The sequence below is a fragment of the Salmo trutta genome, chromosome 27 (assembly GCF_901001165.1).
Source record: "Salmo trutta chromosome 27, fSalTru1.1, whole genome shotgun sequence".
Taxonomy (NCBI): domain Eukaryota; kingdom Metazoa; phylum Chordata; class Actinopteri; order Salmoniformes; family Salmonidae; genus Salmo; species Salmo trutta.
In genome coordinates, this window is record NC_042983.1 from 41,518,374 (window position 1) to 41,540,885 (window position 22,512).

Below are 22,512 nucleotides of genomic sequence, written 5' to 3' on the forward strand. Positions count from 1 at the left end.
CCACTCTACTAATGACCTGACCACATCTGAAAATGACTTCACCTCACTAGAGAATCCTTCAGTACTGTACAGAATATCACCCATGTTATAGTGATTACAGTAAGATACTGTGCTAGCCTTGTCAGTCTGCCATTGACCCTATCTGTGCTAGCCTTGTCAGTCTGCCATTGACCCTATCTGTGCTAGCATAGTCAGTCTGCGATTTGACCCTGTCTATGCTAGCCTAATAGCTAGGCTTTGCTGTGTTTGATCTGTTTGGCACTAAACACAGTTTAGATAGGGAGCAATTCAAAAGCCTTCCATGCTGGAAATGCTCCAGGTGACCTAACTAATACATTCTGACTCCTCTATAACAGTTATCTTTGAATTTCTTCTCCTTCTGTAGACATATCAGGTGTATTGGATTGGGGTCACTGTCATTTCAATTATAGTCAACTCAGCCAGGAAGTAAACTGAAAAATGTCATTCCAATTCCAATTTTCCTAATTGGAAAGCATGAAGCAAAATTGTAATGGAGTTGTAGTTTCCGTTTACTTCCTGGCTTTGACTGAACAGTAGGTCTAATAGAACTGACGCCAACCCTCTACTGTATATTGTTATTCACTAATAAGCTCATATCTCTGTTTATTCCTCCATTCCCACCTCTTGTGTTTTGAACCTAAAAGGCAAACCTTCAAATCAAAGCCCAAGCGACCAAGTCCTCCAGCATCATTGTGGCTTTGACGGACGGAAAGCTGGAGGTCTATGTACATGAACTAACAGTTGAAGCCGTGAGCATAATTTTTTCTATCCAAACGTAATTATTATTCATGTTTACAAGTTGAACGGATGGTTTTCTATACACAGACTATGTCTAGTCTTAGACTAAAAAGCTCAATGGAGAATTTCCATTAAATAAAAAAATTACAAATGAATAAACTTGATCTGGGTCCTAGAATTCTGTATAATGTAATTATAATAATAATAATAATATATATATATATATATATTTAAATGTTCTTCTCTAATGCAGGCCAACGATGCAAGGTACTACGGCGCTCGGGTGTACTGTGTTGGTATCAAGGACTTTGACGAGCAACAGCTAGCCGAGGTTGCTGACACCAAAGATCAAGTGTTTCCTGTTAAAGATGGCTTCCATGCACTCAAAGGCATTGTCAATTCAGTAAGACATGTTCATTTATTCACTGTTTTACTGTAAATAAATGTGAAGTAAGGGGTGAGTTTTCAAGGCACTTCAGTGCAACCTTCTTGTGGAGAAAAAAAAATACTTATTGTTTGGGGCTTGTAGGTAGCTTAGTGGTTAGAGTGTTGGGCCAGTAACCAAAAGATTGCTAGATCAAATCCCCGAGCTGACAAGGTAAAAATCTGTTCTTTCTGCCCCTCAACAAGGCAGTTGTTCCTAGGCCGTCATTGTAAATACACATTTGTTCTTAACTGACTTGCCTAGTTAAATAAAAACATTTTTTGGGAAAGACTCTCCATTAGGTACATAGAAAAAGAGTAGGTACATCAAGAGCCCATGGAAATAACTGCTTGTGTCTCTCTGTGTTTCAACATGTGGGCAGGAAAGGCTGTGTTTTACCACATACAGTAACAGAAGCCGCAGGAGAACAGCGCTGACAGTTAGTCATTGGCAGTGTTGGGGAAGCTACTCTGAAAATAGACCAAGCTACCAATTACTTCACACCGGAATAAGTTACACTAAAGCTACCGTTAAGAAAAATAGATTTTTACTAAAGTTACTTTGAAAAAGTCCAAACTACATTCAAATTACTTCATGAAAAAGTTTCATATGTAAATCTGAAGTAATACACTACAACTTGCAAGAACATGTCCCTTTGGGGTCATATGTTAACAGAATGTCCAATTTAGCCTACTTAAAAACAAATAAAACGAATTTCAAGTGAGAGTTAGGCATGTCTGATTCTGAAATTGAAAGAAAGTTCTGGTCTACTACACCCATATTTTATTTAAGAGAGTAGTGTGTAGTTCCAGTAGTTAGCTTCACCGCTACATGGTAAAACAGTAGTGTGTAGTTCCAGTAGTTAGCTACACTGCTACATAGTAAAACAGTAGTGTGTAGTTCCAGTAGTTAGCTACATGTTAAAACAGTAGTGTGTAGTTCCAGTAGTTAGTTACATGGTAAAACAGTAGTGTGTAGTTCCAGTAGTTAGCTACACCGCTACATGGTAAAACAGTAGTGTGTAGTTCCAGTAGTTAGCTACACTGCTACATAGTAAAACAGTAGTGTGTAGTTCCAGTAGTTAGCTACACCGCTACATGGTTAAACAGTAGTGTGTAGTTCCAGTAGTTAGCTACACCGCTACATGGTAAACAGTAGTGTGTAGTTCCAGTAGTTAGCTACACCGCTACATGGTAAAACAGTAGTGTGTAGTTCCAGTAGTTAGCTACACCGCTACATGGTAAAACAGTAGTGTGTAGTTCCAGTAGTTAGCTACACCGCTACATGGTAAAAGAGTAGTGTGTAGTTCCAGTAGTTAGCTACATGTTAAAACAGTAGTGTGTAGTTCCAGTAGTTAGCTACACCGCTACATGGTTAAACAGTAGTGTGTAGTTCCAGTAGTTAGCTACACCGCTACATGTTAAAACAGTAGTGTGTAGTTCCAGTAGTTAGCTACATGGTAAAACAGTAGTGTGTAGTTCCAGTAGTTAGCTACATGGTAAAACAGTAGTGTGTAGTTCCAGTAGTTAGCTACACCCCTACATGTTAAAACAGTAGTTAGCAACACCGCTACATGGTAAAACAGTAGTGTGTAGTTCCAGTAGTTAGCTACACCGCTACATGGCTAAACAGTAGTGTGTAGTTACAGTAGTTAGCTACACCGCTACATGGTAAAACAGTACCTCTACATGGTAAAACATGTATTAACTACTGGAAACACTACCTTAATTATAATTTTGTTCAACTACCACCAAGTTACTGCAACATTTAGTTACATTACTAACTGAACTATAGGGTTTGACCAAAATTCGAAAAAACACACATTCTCACGCAACTCCTAATTGCTGCAAAGCTCCAAAGCTGCACAGTTTTGACCAGCTAAATTACTGTTTGTGTTCCAAAGGAAACAAAGAGAGAGAGAAACAGAGCATTCTCCAGTGATTAGTAATCTTGGATGCTGCTGGACTCGCTGGCCTCGTCAGTCCTCACTTGGATTTCTACGATTTGAAATCATCTGTGCAGCTTTCAGCTTTCTGGGACCACTCTCCGCTTTTGCAGTGACTTCATGACAAGTGTTACAGCAAAATTTGCCTGAAGTGAGAGAAGTCAGAGCAAGTTATAATTGTTTTGAATGACGACTATTAGTGACTTCATATTCTAATAAAGGATATGAAGTACTCTGCAACACTGTTGTGGTCACATCCTGTTATGCAGAAGCAGACTGTGCTTCATGTTTAGCATGTAGCAGTGGAAAGCCCCAAAAAATGGTCAAAGACTCCAGACACTACTCATAGACTGTTCTCTCTGCTACCGCACGGCAAGCGGTGCCGGAGCATTAAGTCTAGGACTAAAAGGCTGCTTAACAGCTTCTACCCCCAAGTCATAAGGCCACTGAACAATTCATCAAATAGCCACCCAGACTATTTACATTGACACCTCCCCCCCCCCCCTTTGTTTGTACACTGCTGCTACTCGCTGTTTATTGTCTATGATAGTCACTTTACCCCTACCTACATGTACAAATTACCTCGACTAGCCTGTACCCCCACACATTGACTCGGTACCGGTACCACCTGTATATAGCCTCCACATTGTCTCTGTACCGGTACCCCCTGTATATAACCTCCACATTGACTCTGTACCGGTACCCCCCTGTATATAGCCTCCACATTGACTCTGTACCGGTACCCCCTGTATAACCTCCACATTGACTCTGTCCCGGTACCCCCTGTATATAGCCTCCACATTGACTCTGTACCGGTACCCCCTGTATAACCTCCACGTTGACTCTGTACCGGTACCCCCTGTATATAACCTCCACATTGACTCGGTACCGTTACCCCCCTGTATATAGCCTCCACATTGACTCTGTACCGGTACCCCCCTGTATATAACCTCCACATTGACTCTGTAACCGGTACCCCCTGTATATAGCCTCCACATTGACTCTGTACCGGTACCCCCCTGTATATAGCCTCCACATTGACTCTGTACCGGTACCCCCTGTATATAGCCTCCACATTGACTCTGTACCGGTACCCCTGTATATTAGCCTCCACATTGACTCTGTACCGGTACCCCCTGTATATAGCCTCCACATTGACTCTGTACCGGTACCCCCTGTATATAGCCTCCACACTGACTCTGTACTGGTACCCCCTGTATATAGCCTCCACATTGACTCTGTACCGTAATGCCCTGTATATAGCCTCCACATTGACCCCTGTATATAGCCTCCACATTGACCCCTGTATATAGCCTCCACATTGACTCTGTACCGTAATACCCTGTATATAGCCTCCACATTGACTCTGTACCGGTACCCCCTGTATATAGCCTCCACATTGACTCTGTACCGTAACACCTTGTATATAACCTCCACATTGACTCTGTACCGGTACCCCCTGTATATAGCCTCCACATTGACTCTGTACCGGTACCCCCTGTATATAGCCTCCACATTGACTCTGTACCGGTACCCCCTGTATAACCTCCACATTGACTCTGTACCGGTACCCCCCTGTATATAGCCTCCACATTGACTCTGTACCGGTACCCCCTGTATATAGCCTCCACATTGACTCTGTACCCGGTACCCCTAGCCTCCACATTGACTCTGTACCGGTACCCCCTGTATAACCTCCACATTGACTCTGTACCGGTACCCCCCTGTATAACCTCCACATTGACTCTGTACCGGTACCCCCTGTATATAACCTCCACATTGACTCTGTACCGGTACCCCCTGTATATAGCCTCCACATTGACTCTGTTACCGGTTCCCCCTGTATATAGCCTCCACACATTGACTCTGTACCGGTTCCCCCTGTATATAGCCTCCACACTTGACTCTGTACCTGGTACCCCCTGTATATAGCCTCCACATTGACTCTGTACCGTACCACCCTGTATATAGCCTCCACATTGACTCTGTACCGGTACCCCCTGTATATAGCCTCACATTGACTCTGTACCGGTACCCCCTGTATATAGCCTCCACATTGACTCTGTACCGGTACCCCCTGTATATAGCCTCCACATTGACTCTGTACCGGTACCCCCTGTATATAGCCTCCACATTGACTCTGTACCGGTACCCCCTGTATAATAGCCTCCACATTGACTCTGTACCGGTAACCCCTGGTATATAGCCTCCAACATTGACTCTGTACCTGTACCCCCTGTCTATAGCCCTCCACATTGACTCGTACCGTACCACCCTGTATATAGCCTCCACATTGACTCTACCGTACACCCGGTATATAGCCTCCACATTGGACTCTGTACCAGGACCCTGTATATAGCCTCCACATGACTCTTTATACCGGTACCCCCTGTATATAGCCTCCACATTGACTCTGTACCGGTACCCCCTGTATATAGCCCCCACATTGACTCTGTACCGGTACCCCCTGTATATAGCCTCCACATTGACTCTGTACCGGTACCCCTGTATATAGCCTCCACATTGACTCTGTACCGGTACCCCCCTGTATATAGCCTCCACATTGACTCTGTACCGGTACCCCTGTATATAGCCTCCACATTGACTCTGTACCGTACCCCCTGTATATAGCCTCCACATTGACTCTGTACCGTACCCCCTGTATATAGCCTCCACATTGACTCTGTACCGGTTCCCCCTGTATATAGCCTCCACATTGACTCTGTACCGGTTCCCCCTGTATATAGCCCCCACACATGGACTCGTGCCGGTACCCCCTGATATGCCTCCACATTGACTCTGTACCGGTACCCCCTGTATATAGCCTCCACATTGACTCTGTACCGGTACCCCCTGTATATAGCCTCCACATGACTCTGTACCGGTACCCCTGTATATAGCCTCCACATGACTCTGTACCGGTACCCCTGTATATAGCCTCCACATTGACTCTGTACCGGTACCCCCTGTATATAGCCTCCACATTGACTCTGTACTGGTGCCCACTGTATATAGCTCCCCATTGACTTGTACTGGTACCCCTGTATATAGCCCTCCACTTGACTCTGTACCGGTACCCCCTGTCATATAGCCTCCACATTGACTCTGTACCGGTACCCCCTGTATAGATAGCCCTCCACATTGACTCTGGTACCGGTAACCCCCTGTATATAGCCCCCACACATTGACTCTGTACCGTTACCCACCCTGTATATAGCCCTCCACAGTTGACTCTGTACCGGTACCCCCCCTGTATATAGCCTCCACATTGACTCTGTACGGTACCCCCCCTGTATAGAGCCCTCCACCATTGACTTCTGTACCGGTACCCCCTGTATATAGCCCCACAAGTGACTCGGTACCGGTACCCCCGGTTATATATGCCCTCCACAATTGACTCTGTGACCCGGGACCCCCCTGTATATAGCCTCCACATTGACTCTGTACCGGTACCCCCCTGTATATAGCCTCCACATTGACTCTGTACCGGTACCCCTGTATATAGCCTCCACATTGGACTCTGTACCGTAACCCCCTGTATATAGCCTCCACATTGACTCTTTACCGGTTACCCCTGTATATAGCCTCCACATTGACTCTGTACCGGTACCCCCTGTATATAGCCTCCACATTGACTCTGTACCGGTACCCCCTGTATATAGCCTCCACATTGACTCTGTACCGGTACCCCCTGTATATAGCCCCACACATTGACTCTGTACCGGTACCCCCGTATATAGCCTCCACATTGACTCTGTACCGGTTCCCCCTGTATATAGCCTCCACATTGACTCTGTACCGGTACCCCCTTTATATAGCCTCCACATTGACTCTGTACCGGTACCCCTTGTATATAGCCTCCACATTGACTCTGTACCGGTACCCCCTGTATATAGCCTCCACATTGACTCTGTACCGGTACCCCCTGTATATAGCCTCCACATTGACTCTGTACCGTACCCCTGTATATAGCCTCCACATTGACTCTGTACCGGTACCCCCCTGTATATCCTCCACATTGACTCTGTACCGGTACCCCCCATGTATAGCCCCCACACATTGACTCTGTACCGGTACCCCCTGTTATAGCCTCCACATTGACTCTGTACCTTCCCCCTGTATATAGCCTCCACATTGACTCTGTACCGGTACCCCCGTATATAGCCTCCACATTGACTCTGTACCGGTACCCCTTGTATATAGCCTCCACATTGACTCTGTACCGGTACCCCCCTGTATATAGCCTCCACATTGACTCTGTACCGGTTCCCCCTGTATATAGCCTCCACATTGACTCTGTACCGGTACCCCCCGTATATAGCCTCCACATTGACTCTGTACTGGTACCCCCTGTATATAGCCTCCACATTGACTCTGTACCGGTACCCCCCTGTATATAGCCTCCACATTGACTCTGTACCGGTACCCCCTGTATATAGCCTCCACATTGACTCTGTACCGGTACCCCCTGTATATAGCCTCCACATTGACTCTGTACCGGTACCCCCTGTATATAGTCTCCACATTGACTCTGTACCGTACCCCCCCTGTATAGCCTCCACATTGACTCTGTACCGGTACCCCCCTGTATATAGCCTCCACATTGACTCTGTACCGTTCCCCCTGTATATAGCCTCCACATTGACTCTGTACCTGTACCCCCTGTATATAGCCTCCACATTGACTCTGTACCGGTTCCCCCTGTATATAGCCTCCACATTGACTCTGTACCGGTGCCCCCTGTATATAGCCCCCACACATTGACTCTGTACCGTAATCCCCTGTATATAGCCTCCACATTGACTCTGTACCGTAATACCCTGTATATAGCCTCCACATTGACTCTGTACCGTAATACCCTGTATATAGCTTCATTATTGTTATGTTATTTTATTTTGTTACTTTCTATTTTTTTGCATTAGTTTATTTAGTAAATTTTTCTTAAATCTATTTCAAATCAAATCCAATTCTATTTGTCACATGCGCCGAATACAAAAGGTGTAGACCTTACCGTGAAATGCTTACTTACAAGCCCTTAACCAACAATGCAATTGAAGAAATACAGTTAAGAAAATGTTTCCTAAATAAAGTAAAGTAAAAAAATATCTAAAACAAAAGTAACACAATAAAATGAATTGTTGTATCGAAAGCCCTAGAAAATGCTCTCTCCACTTCGCATTCAATTTCTTTGCGGTGACGTCCAGGAAGGGTCTAAGTGCCATATGTTTTCAGTTAATATGCACATTTTTACCCATTGTGTATGATGGAGTTGCATAGTTTGTCCTTTGTTGATTTATTGGTATAATAGGAGATAGGCTGTCTGACAGTGGGCTCACATAGAAGTCGGCTTTGGGTTTTTAATAGAACGGAGGAATGTAATAGTCCTGCATAATTTATCCATAAATTAGCTCCCCCATCTCTCCGAACTCTCTCCCCCACATAGCTCCCTCTCTCTCCCCTCTCTCCCCTACTCTTCCCTCCTGTAGGTCCCTCTCTCCCCCCCATAGCTCCCTCTCTCGTCCCCTCTCTCCCCTACGTCCTCCCTCCTGTAGGTCCCTCTCTCCCGCCACATGCTCCCTCTCTCTCCCCTCTCTCCCCTACTCCTCCCTCCTGTAGGTCCCTCTCGTCCACCACATAGCTCCCTCTCTCTCCCTACTCCTCCCTCCTGTAGGTCCCTCTCTCCCCCTCTCTCCCCTACTTCCTCCCTCCTGGAGGTCCTCTCTCCCCCACATAGCTCCCTCTCTCTCCCCTACTCCTCCCTCCTGTAGGTCCCTCTCTCCACCACATAGCGCCCTCTCTCTCCCCTCTCTCCCCTACTCCTCCCTCCTGTAGGTCCCTCTCGTCCACCACATAGCTCCTCTCTCTCTCCCCTACTCCTCCCTCCTGTAGTCCCTAAACTCCCCTCTCCTCCCCTTACTCCTCCCTCCTGTAGGTCCCCTCTCCCCCACATAGCTCCCTCTCTCTCCCCTCTCTCCCCCGACTCGTCCCTCCTGTAGGTCCCTCTCTCCCCCACATAGCTCCCTCTCTCTCCCCTCTCTCTCCCCTACTCCTCCCTCCTGTAGGTCCCTCTCTCCCCCACATACCCCTCGCTCTCCCCTACTCCTCCCTCCTGTAGGTCCCTCTCTCCCCCACATAGCTCCTCTCTCTCCCCTCTCTCCCCTACTCCTCCCTCCTGTAGGTTCCCTCTCTCCACCACATACTCCCTCTCTCTCCCCTCTCTCCCCTACTCCTCCCTCCTGTAGGTCCCTCTCGTCCACCACATAGCTCCCTCTCTCTCCCCTACTCCTCCCGCCTTAGGTCCCTAACTCCCCCTCTCTCCCCTACCCTCCCTCTTGTAGGTCCCTCTCTCCTCCACATAGCTCCCTAACTCCCCCTCTCATCCCCTACTCCTCCTCCTGTAGGTCCCCCCCCCCAGCAGTGCTCCCTCTCTCTCCCTCCATCCCCTACTCCTCCCTCCTGTGGGGTCCCTCTCTCCCCCACATAGCTCCCTCTCCATCCCCTACTCCTCCCTCCCGTAGGTCCCTTTCTCCTCCACTCATCTTTGTCTCTCCCATTCCTCCTCGTCTATCTCCCCACTCCCTCTCCCCCTTTGCTCCATCTCTTCCCCAGTCTTCTGACTCTCTAAAGTCTCGACTAATGTCATCGTATCCATTCCGTTCTGCAGATATTAAAGCAGTCCTGTACAGAGATCCTGACAGTGGAGCCTTCCAGTGTCTGTGTGAACCGTAAGTGTTGTTGTTGTTTGTGGGAATGTGAAGTGTTTTGCATCGTGGGCACTCCCAGCTCAGGGCCTGTATTTATGTTCCATTGCTGGTCATGTAGAGACTGCCGTCCTGTGTTGTGTGTCCTTAGTGTTGTGTAGTGTGTGTGTCCTTAGTGTTGTTCAGTGTGTGTATGTGTGTCTGTCTGTGTGTGTGTGTGTGTGTGTGTCAATGTGTATGGTCTGTGTGTGTGTGTGTTTCTGTGTTTGTTGTGTGTTTGTTTCTGTGTTTGTGTGTGTGTGTGTGTGTGTCTGTGTCTGTTTGTGTGTATCTGTGTGTGTTTGTTTGTGTGTTAGTGTGTGTTTGTTTGTTAGTGTGTGTGTGTTTGTCTGTGTGTTTGTGTGTGTGTGTTTGTGTGTTAGTGTGTGTTTGTGTGTGTGTGTGTGTGTTTCGTCCCAACTCCCAACTATCTCCTCTATTTTGTTTACATAACACAGAGTCGTTTGACATCGTGCTTCGAGGGAACGGCTTCTCTGTGGGACGAGGCAACGGCGGGGTCGTCTGTAGCTTCATGGTGGGCCAGCAGATCTACAGTAAGTAAACACACACACACACACACACACACACACACACACACACACACACACACACACACACACACACACACACACACACACACACACACACACACACACACAAACCATATGGTACCTACTGTATTGCCATCTAGAAGAGAAACACAAGCAGGATGTAGCGGTGTGGTTGTGGCTGTGTAGCTGAGTGATGTCGTTTCCTGTTGGGAACATGCAGTCTGTTCTGTCAACAAATAGACTTCTCAGGAAGGGAACTACATTGGAAGGGAACTACATTGGAAGGGAACTACATTGGAAGAGAACTCTCTCTCCAAAGTTATTTCTGATTCTTCAGCTGTGGATTAAAAATAGCTTGCAGTTATTTTCTTCTAGAATGATCTTTATCTAAGACAGGAGAATTACTGTTCACACTTATTCCTGTTGTGCCTTTACACCACACACACCACACCACACACACACACACACACACACACACACACACACACACACACACACACACACACACACACACACACACACACACACACACACACACACACACACACCACACGCATGTACTCACAAATGCCTGTACACAGACACTATGAACACAAACATACAGACACTGTACATGGGCGCATACAAATGTGCATATGCACACACACACCAAACACACATCTCTCTCATTCCAGAGTGATGTGCCTAGCAGGCCTGTCCTGTCTGTGCCAGCGGTTGTGACATGGCTACTTACTGACTAGCAGGTTGTCCACAATGTGATTCCACTCAAAGACAAGATGCCTTCACGTGTTTTATATCTGCATACAAGCATTCCCCTGGACAGGGGACGCTTGGCAGGTGTCAGTCAGTAGAGATTATTTATTCTGTCAGCAAACCTAATTTAGATGGCTACTACTGTTCCTAATCTAGATGGCTGGTACTCCTCCTAATCTAGATGGCTGCTACTGTTCCTAATCTAGATGGCTGCTACTGTTCCTAATCTAGATGGCTGCTACTCCTCCTAATCTAGATGGCTGCTACTCCTCCTAATCTAGATGGCTACTACTGTTCCTAATCTAGATGGCTGGTACTCCTCCTAATCTAGATGGCTACTACTGTTCCTAATCTAGATGGCTGGTACTCCTCCTAATCTAGATGGCTGCTACTGTTCCTAATCTAGATGGCTACTACTGTTCCTAATCTAGATGGCTGCTACTGTTCCTAATCTAGATGGCTGGTACTCCTCCTAATCTAGATGGCTGGTACTCCTCCTAATCTAGATGGCTGCTACTGTTCCTAATCTAGATGGCTGCTACTGTTCCTAATCTAGATGGCTTGCTACTGTTCCTAATCTAGATGGCTGCTACTGTTCCTAATCTAGATGGCTGGTACTGTTCCTAATCTAGATGGCTGGTACTGTTCCTAATCTAGATGGCTGCTACTCCTCCTAATCTAGATGGCTGCTACTCCTCCTAATCTAGATGGCTGGTACTCCTCCTAATCTAGATGGCTGCTACTGTTCCTAATCTAGATGGCTGCTACTGTTCCTAATCTAGATGGCTGCTACGGTTCCTAATCTAGATGGCTGCTACTGTTCCTAATCTAGATGGCTGCTACTGTTCCTAATCTAGATGGCTGCTACTGTTCCTAATCTGGATGGCTGCTACTGTTCCTAATCTAGATGGCTGGTACTGTTCCTAATCTAGATGGCTACTACTGTTCCTAATCTAGATGGCTGCTACTGTTCCTAATCTAGATGGCTGCTACTGTTCCTAATCTAGATGGCTGCTACTGTTCCTAATCTAGATGGCTGCTACTGTTCCCAATCTAGATGGCTGCTACTGTTCCTAATCTAGATGGCTGCTACTCCTCCTAATCTAGATGGCTGCTACTGTCCCTAATCTAGATGGCTGGTACACCTCCTAATCTAGATGGCTTGCTACTGTTCCTAATCTAGATGGCTGGTACTCCCTCCTAATCTAGATGGCTGGTACTCCTCCTAGATCTAGATGGCTGCTACTCCTCCTAATCTAGATGGCTGCTACTGTTCCTATCTAGATGGCTACTACTGTTCCTAAGCTAGATGGCTGCTACTCCTCCTAATCTAGATGGCTGGTACTGTTCCTAATCTAGATGGCTGCTACTGTTCCTAATCTAGATGGCTGCTACTGTTCCTAATCTAGATGGGCTGGTACTGTTCCTAATCTAGATGGCTGGTACTGTTCCTAATCTAGATGGCTGCTACTGTTCCTAATCTAGATGGCTGGTACTGTTCCTAATCTAGATGGCTGCTACTGTTCCTAATCTAGATGGCTGGTACTGTTCCTAATCTAGATGGCTGCTACTCCTCCTAATCTAGATGGCTGCTACTCCTCCTAATCTAGATGGCTGCTACTCCTCCTAATCTAGATGGCTGGTACTGTTCCTAATCTAGATGGCTGCTACTGTTCCTAATCTAGATGGCTGGTACTGTTCCTAATCTATATGGCTGCTACTCCTCCTAATCTAGATGGCTACTACTCCTCCTAATTTTAGATGGCTGCTACTCCTCCTAATTTTAGATGGCTGCTACTCCTCCTAATCTAGATGGCTGGTACTCCTCCTAATCTAGATGGCTGCTACTGTTCCTAATCTGGCTGGTACTGTTCCTAATCTAGATGACTGCTACTCCTCCTAATCTAGATGGCTGCTACTGTTCCTAATCTAGATGGCTGCTACTGTTCCGAATCTAGATGGCTGCTACTGTTCCTAATCTAGATGGCTGCTACTGTTCCTAATCTAGATGGCTGCTACTCCTCCTAATCTAGATGGCTGCTACTCCTACTAATCTAGATGGCTGCTACTGTTCCTAATCTAGATGGCTGCTACTGTTCCTAATCTAGATGGCTGCTACTGTTCATAATCTAGATGGCTGCTACTCCTCCTAATCTAGATGGCTGCTACTCCTCCTAATCTAGATGGCTGCTACTGTTCCTAATCTAGATGGCTGCTACTGTTCCTAATCTAGATGGCTGCTACTGTTCCTAATCTAGATGGCTGCTACTGTTCCTAATCTAGATGGCTGGTACTGTTCCTAATCTAGATGGCTGGTACTGTTCCTAATCTAGATGGCTGCTACTGTTCCTAATCTAGATGGCTACTACTGTTCCTAATCTAGATGGCTGCTACTGTTCCTAATCTAGATGGCTGCTACTGTTCCTAATCTAGATGGCTGTTACTGTTCCTAATCTAGATGGCTGCTACTGTTCCTAATCTAGTTGGCTGCTACTCCTCCTAATCTAGATGGCTGCTACTCCTCCTAATCTAGATGGCTGCTACTGTTCCTAATCTAGATGGCTGGTACTGTTCCTAATCTAGATGGCTGCTACTGTTCCTAATCTAGTTGGCTGCTACTCCTCCTAATCTAGATGGCTGGTACTGTTCCTAATCTAGATGGCTGCTACTGTTCCTAATCTAGATGGCTGTTACTGTTCCTAATCTAGATGGCTGCTACTGTTCCTAATCTAGATGGCTGCAACACCTCCTAATCTAGATGGCTGGTACTGTTCCTAATCTAGATGGCTGCTACTGTTCCTAATCTAGATGGCTGCTACTGTTCCTAATCTAGATGGCTGCTACTGTTCCTAATCTAGATGGCTGGTACTGTTCCTAATCTAGATGTCTGCTACTGTTCCTAATCTAGATGGCTGCTACTCCTCCTAATCTAGATGGCTGCTACTCCTCCTAATCTAGATGGCTGCTACTGTCCTAATCTAGCTGGCTGCTACTGTTCCTAATCTAGATGGCTGCTACTGTTCCTAATCTAGATGGCTGCTACTGTTTCCTAATCTAGATGGCTGTACTGTTTCTAATCTAGATGGCTGGTACTGTTCCTAATCTAGGATGGCTGGTACTGTTCCTAATCTAGATGGCTGCTACTGTTCCTAATCTAGATGGCTGGTACTGTTCCTAATCTAGATGGCTGGTACTTTCCTAATCTAGTTGGCTGCTACTCCTCCTAATCTAGATGGCTGGTACTGTTCCTAATCTAGATGGCTGCTACTGTTCCTAATCTAGATGCTGTTACTGTTCCTAATCTAGATGGCTGCTACTCCCTCCTAATCTAGATGGCTGCTTCTCCTCCTAATCTAGATGGCTGCTACTGTTCCTAATCTAGATGGCTGCTACTCCTCCTAATCTAGATGGCTGCTACTGTTCCTAATCTAGATGGCTGCTACTTTTCCTAATCTAGATGGCTACTACTCCTCCTAATCTAGATGGCTGCTACTGTTCCTAATCTAGATGGCTGCTACTGTTCCTATCTAGATGGCTGCTACTGTTTCCTAATCTAGATGGCTGGTACTGTTCCTAATCTAGATGGCTGCTACTGTTCCTAATCTAGATGGCTGGTATTCCTCCTAATCTAGATGGCTGCTACTGTTCCTAATCTAGATGGCTGCTACTGGTTCCTAATCTAGATGGCTGGGTACTGTTCCTAATCTAGATGGCTGGTACTGTTCCTAATCTAGAGGGCTGCTACTGTTCCTAATCTAGATGGCTGCTACTGTTCCTAATCTAGATGGCTGGTACTGTTCCTAATCTAGATGGCTGCTACTGTTCCTAATCTAGATGGCTGGTACTGTTCCTAATCTAGATGGCTGCTACTGTTCCTAATCTAGATGGCCGCTACTGTTCCTAATCTAGATGGCTGGTACTGTTCCTAATCTAGATGGGCTGCTACTGTTCCTAATCTAGATGGCTGGTACTGTTCCTAATCTAGATGGCCGCTACTGTTCCTAATCTAGATGGCTGCTACTGTTCCTAATCTAATGGCTGGGTACTGTTCCTAATCTAGATGGCTGCTACTGTTCCTAATCTAGATGGCTGGTACTGTTCCTAATCTAGATGGCCGCTACTGTTCCTAATCTAGATGGCTGGTACTGTTCCTAATCTAGATGGCCGCTACTGTTCCTAATCTAGATGGCTGGTACTGTTCCTAATCTAGATGGCCGCTACTCCTCCTAATCTAGATGGCTCTACTCCTCCTTTTCCTTCTCCCTCTCTCTCTGCCCCTCTACCTCTAATATTCCCTCTTTATACCCCTCTCCTCCCTCTCCTCTTCCCCTCTCTCACCCCTCTCTATCCTCTCATCTCCTCTCTAAAGCTACCCCTCTCTCCTCTCTCCTTCCCCTCTCGACCCTCTCATCTCCTTTCTACCCCTCTCTACCTCTCTCATTCCTTCTCTATCCCTCTCATCTCTACCCCTCATCCCCTCCTCTAACCCCTCTCATCTCTACCCCTCTCTACCCCTCTCTCCTCTCCTCTCCTCCCTCTCTACCACTCACTTCTGTCCCCATCTTCCTCGCTCTCTGCTCTCTACCTCTGTCACTTCTCCTCTTTCCCTCTCTCCTCTCTACTCCTCTCTTTCCCTCTCTCCTCTCTACTCCTCTCTTTCCCTCTCTCCTCTCTACTCCTCTCTTTCCCTCTCTCCTCTCTTTCCCTCTCTCCTCTCTACTCCTCTCTTTCCCTCTCTCCTCTCTACTCCTCTCTTTCCCTCTCTCCTCTCTACTCCTCTCTTTCCCTCTCTCCTCTCTACTCCTCTCTTTCCCTCTCTCCTCTCTGCTCCTCTCTTTCCCTCTCTCCTCTCTACTCCTCTCTTTCCCTCTCTCCTCTCTACTCCTCTCTCCTCTCTCCTCTCTACTCCTCTCTTTCCCTCTCTCCTCTCTACTCCTCTCTCCTCTCTCCTCTCATCCTCTCTTTCCCTCTCTCCTCTCTACTCCTCTCTTTCCCTCTCTCCTCTCTACTCCTCTCTTCCTCTCTCCTCTCTACTCCTCTCTTTCCCTCTCTCCTCTCTACTCCTCTCTTTCCCTCCTCTCCTCTCTACTCATCTCTCCTCTCTCCTCTCTACTCCTCTCTTTCCCTCTCTCCTCTCTCCTCTCTCTCCGCTCGACTACTCCCCTCTCTCCTCCTCTCCTCTCTCCCCCTGTCTCTCCTCTCTCCTCTCTACTCCTCTCTACTCCTCTCTTTCCCTCTCTCCTCTCTACTCCTCTCTTTCCCTCTCTCCTCTCTACTCCTCTCTTTCCCTCTCTCCTCTCTACTCCTCTCTCCTCTCTCCTCTCTCCTCTCTACTCTCCCCTCTCTCCTCTCTCCTCTCTCCCTCTCTACTCCTCTCTACTCCTCTCTTTCTCTCTCTCCTCTCTGCTCCTCTCTTCCTCTCTCTCCTCTCTACTCCTCTCTCCTCTCTACCTCTCTCTCCTCTCTACTCCTCTCTTTCCCTCTCTCCTCTCTACTCCTCTCTACTCCTCTCATCCCATTTTTTTCCCGATGACAAATGTCTGCTTTTATACATCTTTAGAAATGGGGTCTGTGTGTGTGTGTGTGTGTGTGTGTCCTGTGTGTCTGTGGTCTGTGTCTGTCTGTCTGTCTGTCTGTCTGTCTGTCTGTCTGTCTGTCTGTCTGTCGTAATGTACAGGGGGCTCATTCAATTCTCTTTTTCCAGATAGGAAGCCAAGCATTGTGCAGAACGATTATCTCCTGTGTCCTGCGCCGGTGCTGTATGAAGTCGGACAGTAAGTAGTCAATGGGAAGGTGGTTCTATAAAGTGTGTGTGTGTATTTTGACCCATAATCTGACCAAAAACAGGCAGGCACAACAGAGCTAATATATAGCATAAGCTGTTCCTCTCTCATGTCATAGGTTTAATCCTCAGCAGCAACCCCTGATATTGATGTTCTCTTTAATTCAAATCTTCAAAATAAACTATGATTACAATAGCAGTTGGAAAACGATTTGGTCCTGAATGTATCGCAAGAATCAAACTCAGGAAGATTATTTGCGTTCGATAAGATTGATAGATCTTATAGCGAGTTGATCTTCTCACAATCCAGACAGGTTACACCATCTGCCAATCATCCACTCAGATTATAATCCAGACTGCTGGTGATAACATGCTTCGCACCATTGTCCTGTGGTATTCAAGTTTCAATGTAGATGTAGCCTTAATTATAGAGTACACTGGACCAGAGGCTGTATTCACAAAGCGTCAGAGACGGAGTGCTCATCTCAGATCAGTTTTGCCTGCTCGATCATTTTTAAAAATTTAACTAGGCAAGTCAGTTAAGAACAAATTCTTATTTACAGTAACGACCTAGGAACAGCGGGTTAACTGCCTTGTTCAGGGGCAGAATGACAGATTTTGACCTTGTCAGCTCGGGGGATTCAATCAAACAACCTTTCGGTTACTGGCCCAACACTCTAACCACTAGGCTACCTGCCACCTCTACACTCTAACCACTAGGCTACCTGCCCCCTCTACACTCTAACCACTAGGCTACCTGCCTCCCCTACACTCTAACCACTAGGCTACCTGCCACCTATACACTCTAACCACTAGGCTACCTGCCACCTATACACTCTAACCACTAGGCTACCTGCCACCTCCACACTCTAACCACTAGGCTACCTGCCACCTCTACACTCTAACCACTAGGCTACCTGCCACCTATACACTCTAACCACTAGGCTACCTGCCACCTATACACTCTAACCACTAGGCTACCTGCCACCTCTACACTCTAACCACTAGGCTACCTGCCACCTCTACACTCTAACCACTAGGCTACCTGCCACCTCTACACTCTAACCACTAGGCTACCTGCCACCTCTACACTCTAACCACTAGGCTACCTGCCACCTCTACACTCTAACCACTAGGCTACCTGCCACCTCTACACTCTAACCACTAGGCTACCTGTCACCTCTACACTCTAACCACTAGGCTACCTGGCACGATGACTAGGAGGGATCGTAGATCAGCATTCCTACTCTGAGACTCTTTATGAACACCTGACAGAACCTGAGCTCCTCCTGCTCCTGTTATCTGAAGAGTCTTACTTAATTAACCGTTGGCATGGCCACGGTGACCCATTAAGTAGTTAGACCTGCTAGACCCGGTACAGCGGGCTGGGGCGGGCCTGCGTAGTGGGTAAACACATCTGGTTAGGGGGCTTTAAAGGGATATGCGACAGATGCAGCAATTCACTTCTCCACACTCTCCCCCATTTAAATAATTCACCATGCTACTGTGACAATCCCCTTTCCTGCTCATCCCCCCCCCCATCCCCCACCTGCATCATGGAACGTCTGAAAGTTCTGTCTCCGACTCCGTCCATCTGTTTGCCTCCGCTTCGTCAGAAGCACCGATGTCACTGTTGAGTCGAAGCTAGCCGGGGGCCGATCGGCTGGTTAGAACGATATACAGGGGGGGAAAAGCCGGTAAACAGTTGAAGAATGACTATAGAGTATAGATCTCTTTGTGTTCTCTGGTTTGGTCTACAGCGTATGTAACGTAGCTCCTATAGATGGCTTTGTGTTATGCATGTACTGTAAGAGCATTGGCATGTTTCAGGCCTAGAACGAGGGCATCTGTCCTTCCACCATATAACCCCATTAGTCCCCCCCCCCAACCCACCCACCCCTACCCCCTGTCCTCCTGTCCCTTACCTCTCTGTGTGTTTGGGATAACGGGGTTAAGTGGTGGTACTCTTGCCCCGACGTGTCTCACCTGGTGTTAAGAGCGTTGGCATGTTTCAGGCCTGGAACGAGGGCATCTGTTCCGCCCCCCCCACCTTTCATCAATGCAACAAAATACTGGCTGTTATGCATCAACTAATATGCACAGCCATGTCATTAGTAGCAATCCAGATATTTCGCTGTTTTTTATAGTTCAGAGGAAACTAAGGTTGAAAAGGAGAAATAGCAGGACCATAGTTTCTGTTCTGCAAAACCAAAAACAGGTCAATAAAACATGAATATATCCTTCAGTCTCTCCCTGTAAAGACTGACACACTTTCCCAGGGAAGACATGGCTGACATGGCTGACCTGGCTGACATGGCTGACATGACTGACAAGGCTGACCTGGCTGACAAGGCTGACCTGGCTGACATGGCTGACATAATGGCTGACCTGGCTGACATGGCTGACAAGGCTGACATGGCTGACCTGGCTGACATGGCTGACATGGCTGACAAGGCTGACAAATGCTGACCTGGCTGACATGGCTGACATAATGGCTGACCTGGCTGACATGGCTGACATGGCTGACATGGCTGACATAATGGCTGACCTGGCTGACATGGCTGACATAATGGCTGACCTGGCTGACCTGGCTGACATGGCTGACATGGCTGACATAATGGCTGACATGGCTGACCTGGCTGACATGGCTGACCTGGCTGACATGGCTGACATAATGGCTGACCTGGCTGACCATGGCTGACATGGCTGACATAATGGCTGACCTGGCTTGACATGGCTGACCTGGCTGACCATGGCTGACATATCTGACCTGCGTGACATGGCTGACTATGCTGACCTGGCTGACATGGCTGACATAATGGCTGACATGGCTGACATAATGGCTGACATGGCTGACCTGGCTGACATGGCTGACATAATGGCTGACCTGGCTGACATGGCTGACATAATGGCTGACCTGGCTGACCTGGCTGACATGGCTGACATAATGGCTGACCTGGCTGACATGGCTGACCTGGCTGACCTGGCTGACATGGCTGACATATGGCTGACATGGCTGACATAATGGCTGACCTGGCTGACAAGGCTGACAAGGCTGACCTGGCTGACATGGCTGACATAATGGCTGACCTGGCTGACATGGCCTGACATAATGGCTGACATAATGGCTGACATGGCTGACCTGGCTGACATGGCTTGACATAATGGCTGACCTGGCTGACCTGGCTGACATGGCTGACATAATGGCTGACCTGGCTGACATGGCTGACCTGGCTGACCTGGCTGACATGGCTGACATAATGGCTGACATGGCTGACATAATGGCTGACCTGGCTGACAAGGCTGACAAGGCTGACCTGGCTGACATGGCTGACATAATGGCTGACCTGGCTGACAAGGCTGACAAGGCTGACAAGGCTGACCTGGCTGACATAATGGCTGACCTCTCCTTTTGTTACAGGAGATCTCTAAACTGGAATGTAGAGAAAGACCTGGGTGGGTTCAACTAATATTTGAAATCATTATTTTTCTGGGCTTGATTTAGCTTGCCTGTCTTAATGGACCAATAAGAATAGTCCCAAAATGGTAAACCCTGCCCATTTGGCACTCCAGGCAGGCTAAAGTAAACACTCAAAGTATTTGAAAGATTTCAAGTAGTATTTGAACCCAGGTCTGGTCATTGGAGATCTCTGAACTGGGATGTGGAAACTTCTCTTTCCCTCCCACTCTAGTGGTCTCCCTTGTCTAGCGGCTTCTTGTCAAGAGTGCCTCATCGTTCGACGTGACGCTAAGCGCTAGTGATGCGCTACAGCTGGACCAGCTGACACCGGAGCCACTAATGGATTTTCCTTCAAGTTCGGGGAAATTTAGGAGGGTGAATTATTCAGGGTTAAACATATTGCGAGGAGGCCTGTCCCTAAGTTGTGGAAACGTTCACTCTGCAGAAGGACGTGTCGCAGATACAGCCCCTCCTAAATGTGTTCCACAATAACGGTAAAAGTCACAGACACAGCACCTCCTTAATCAAATCAAATCAAATTGTATTAGTCACATGCGCCGAATACAACAGGTGTAGACCCTTACAGTGAAATGCTGAATACAACAGGTGTAGACCTACAGTGAAATGCTGAATACAACAGGGTAGTAGACCTTACAGTGAAATGCTGAATACAACAGGTGTAGTAGACCTCACAGTGAAATGCTGAATACAACAGGTGTAGTAGACCTTACAGTGAAATGCTGAATACAACAGGTGTAGTAGACCTCACAGTGAAATGCTGAATACAACAGGTGTAGTAGACCTTACAGTGAAATGCTGAATACAACAGGTGTAGTAGACCTCACAGTGAAATGCTGAATACAACAGGTGTAGTAGACCTTACAGTGAAATGCTGAATACAACAGGTGTAGTAGACCTTACAGTGAAATGCTGAATACTACAGGTGTAGTAGACCTTACAGTGAAATGCTGAATACAACAGATGTAGTAGACCTCACAGTGAAATGCTGAATACAACAGATGTAGTAGACCTTACAGTGAAATGCTGAATACAACAGGTGTAGTAGACCTCACAGTGAAATGCTGAATACAACAGGTGTAGTAGACCTCACAGTGAAATGCTGAATACAACAGGTGTAGTAGACCTTACAGTGAAATGCTTACTTACGAGCCCCTTAACCAACAATGCAGTTTCAAAACAATACAGATAAGAATAAGGAATAAAAGTAACAAGTAATTAAAGAGCAGCAGTAAAATAACAATAGCAAGACTATATACAGGGGGTACCGATACAGAGTTAATGTGCGGGGGCACCGGTTAGTTGAGGTAGTATGTACATGTACATTGAAGTGACTATGCATAGCTGATAACAACAGAGACTAGCAGGTGAGTAAAAGAGAGGGAGAGAGGGGTGGGGGGAAAACAATGCAAATTGTCTGGGTAGCCATTTGATTAGGTGTTCAGGGGTCTTATGGCTTGGGGGGTAGAAGATGTTTAGAAGCCTCTTGGACCTAGACTTTGGCGCTCCGGTACCGCTTGCTGTGTGGTAGCAGAGAGAACAGTCTATGACTGGGGTGGCTGTAGTCTTTGACAATTTTTTAGGGCCTTCCTCTGACACCGCCTGGTATAGAGGTCCTGGATGGCAGGAAGCTTTGCCCCTGTAATGTACTGGGCCCTACGCACTACCTTCTGTAGTGCCTTGCGGTCGGAGGCCGAGCAGTTGCCATATCAGGCAGTGATGCAACCAGTCAGGATGCTCTCGATGGTGCAGCTGTAGAACCTTTTGAGGATCTGAGGACCCATACCAAATCTTTTCAGTCTCCTGATAGGGAATAATGTATTCCACAATACCAGTCAACGCCAAGTGGACAGAAACAAAATCATGTGGCGTACAAATTTTAAATGGACATAAATCATTTAGTTATTCACCCCATTTTCGTGATATCCAATTAGTAGTTACAGTCTTGTCCCATCGCTGCAACTCCCGTACGGACTCGGGAGAGGTGAAGGTCGAGAGTCGTGCGTCCTCCGAAATACGACCGTGCCAAGCCACACTGCTTCTTAACACACTGCCCACTTAACCTGGAAGCCAGCCGTAC

The 22,512-nt window shown here is 47.0% G+C and overlaps 1 protein-coding gene across 1 annotated transcript in view; it reads left to right on the forward strand.

Moving 5' to 3' along the window:
* LOC115165027 (anthrax toxin receptor 2) overlaps nt 1-22,512 on the forward strand; it is a 125,555-nt gene that overhangs the window by 14,904 nt on the left and 88,139 nt on the right. The window contains exons 5-9 of the mRNA XM_029718043.1: nt 666-770; nt 1,013-1,162; nt 9,793-9,853; nt 10,327-10,422; nt 16,877-16,946. Coding sequence (XP_029573903.1) covers nt 666-770; nt 1,013-1,162; nt 9,793-9,853; nt 10,327-10,422; nt 16,877-16,946 — 482 coding nt within the window. The remainder of the gene's footprint in view (nt 1-665; nt 771-1,012; nt 1,163-9,792; nt 9,854-10,326; nt 10,423-16,876; nt 16,947-22,512) is intronic.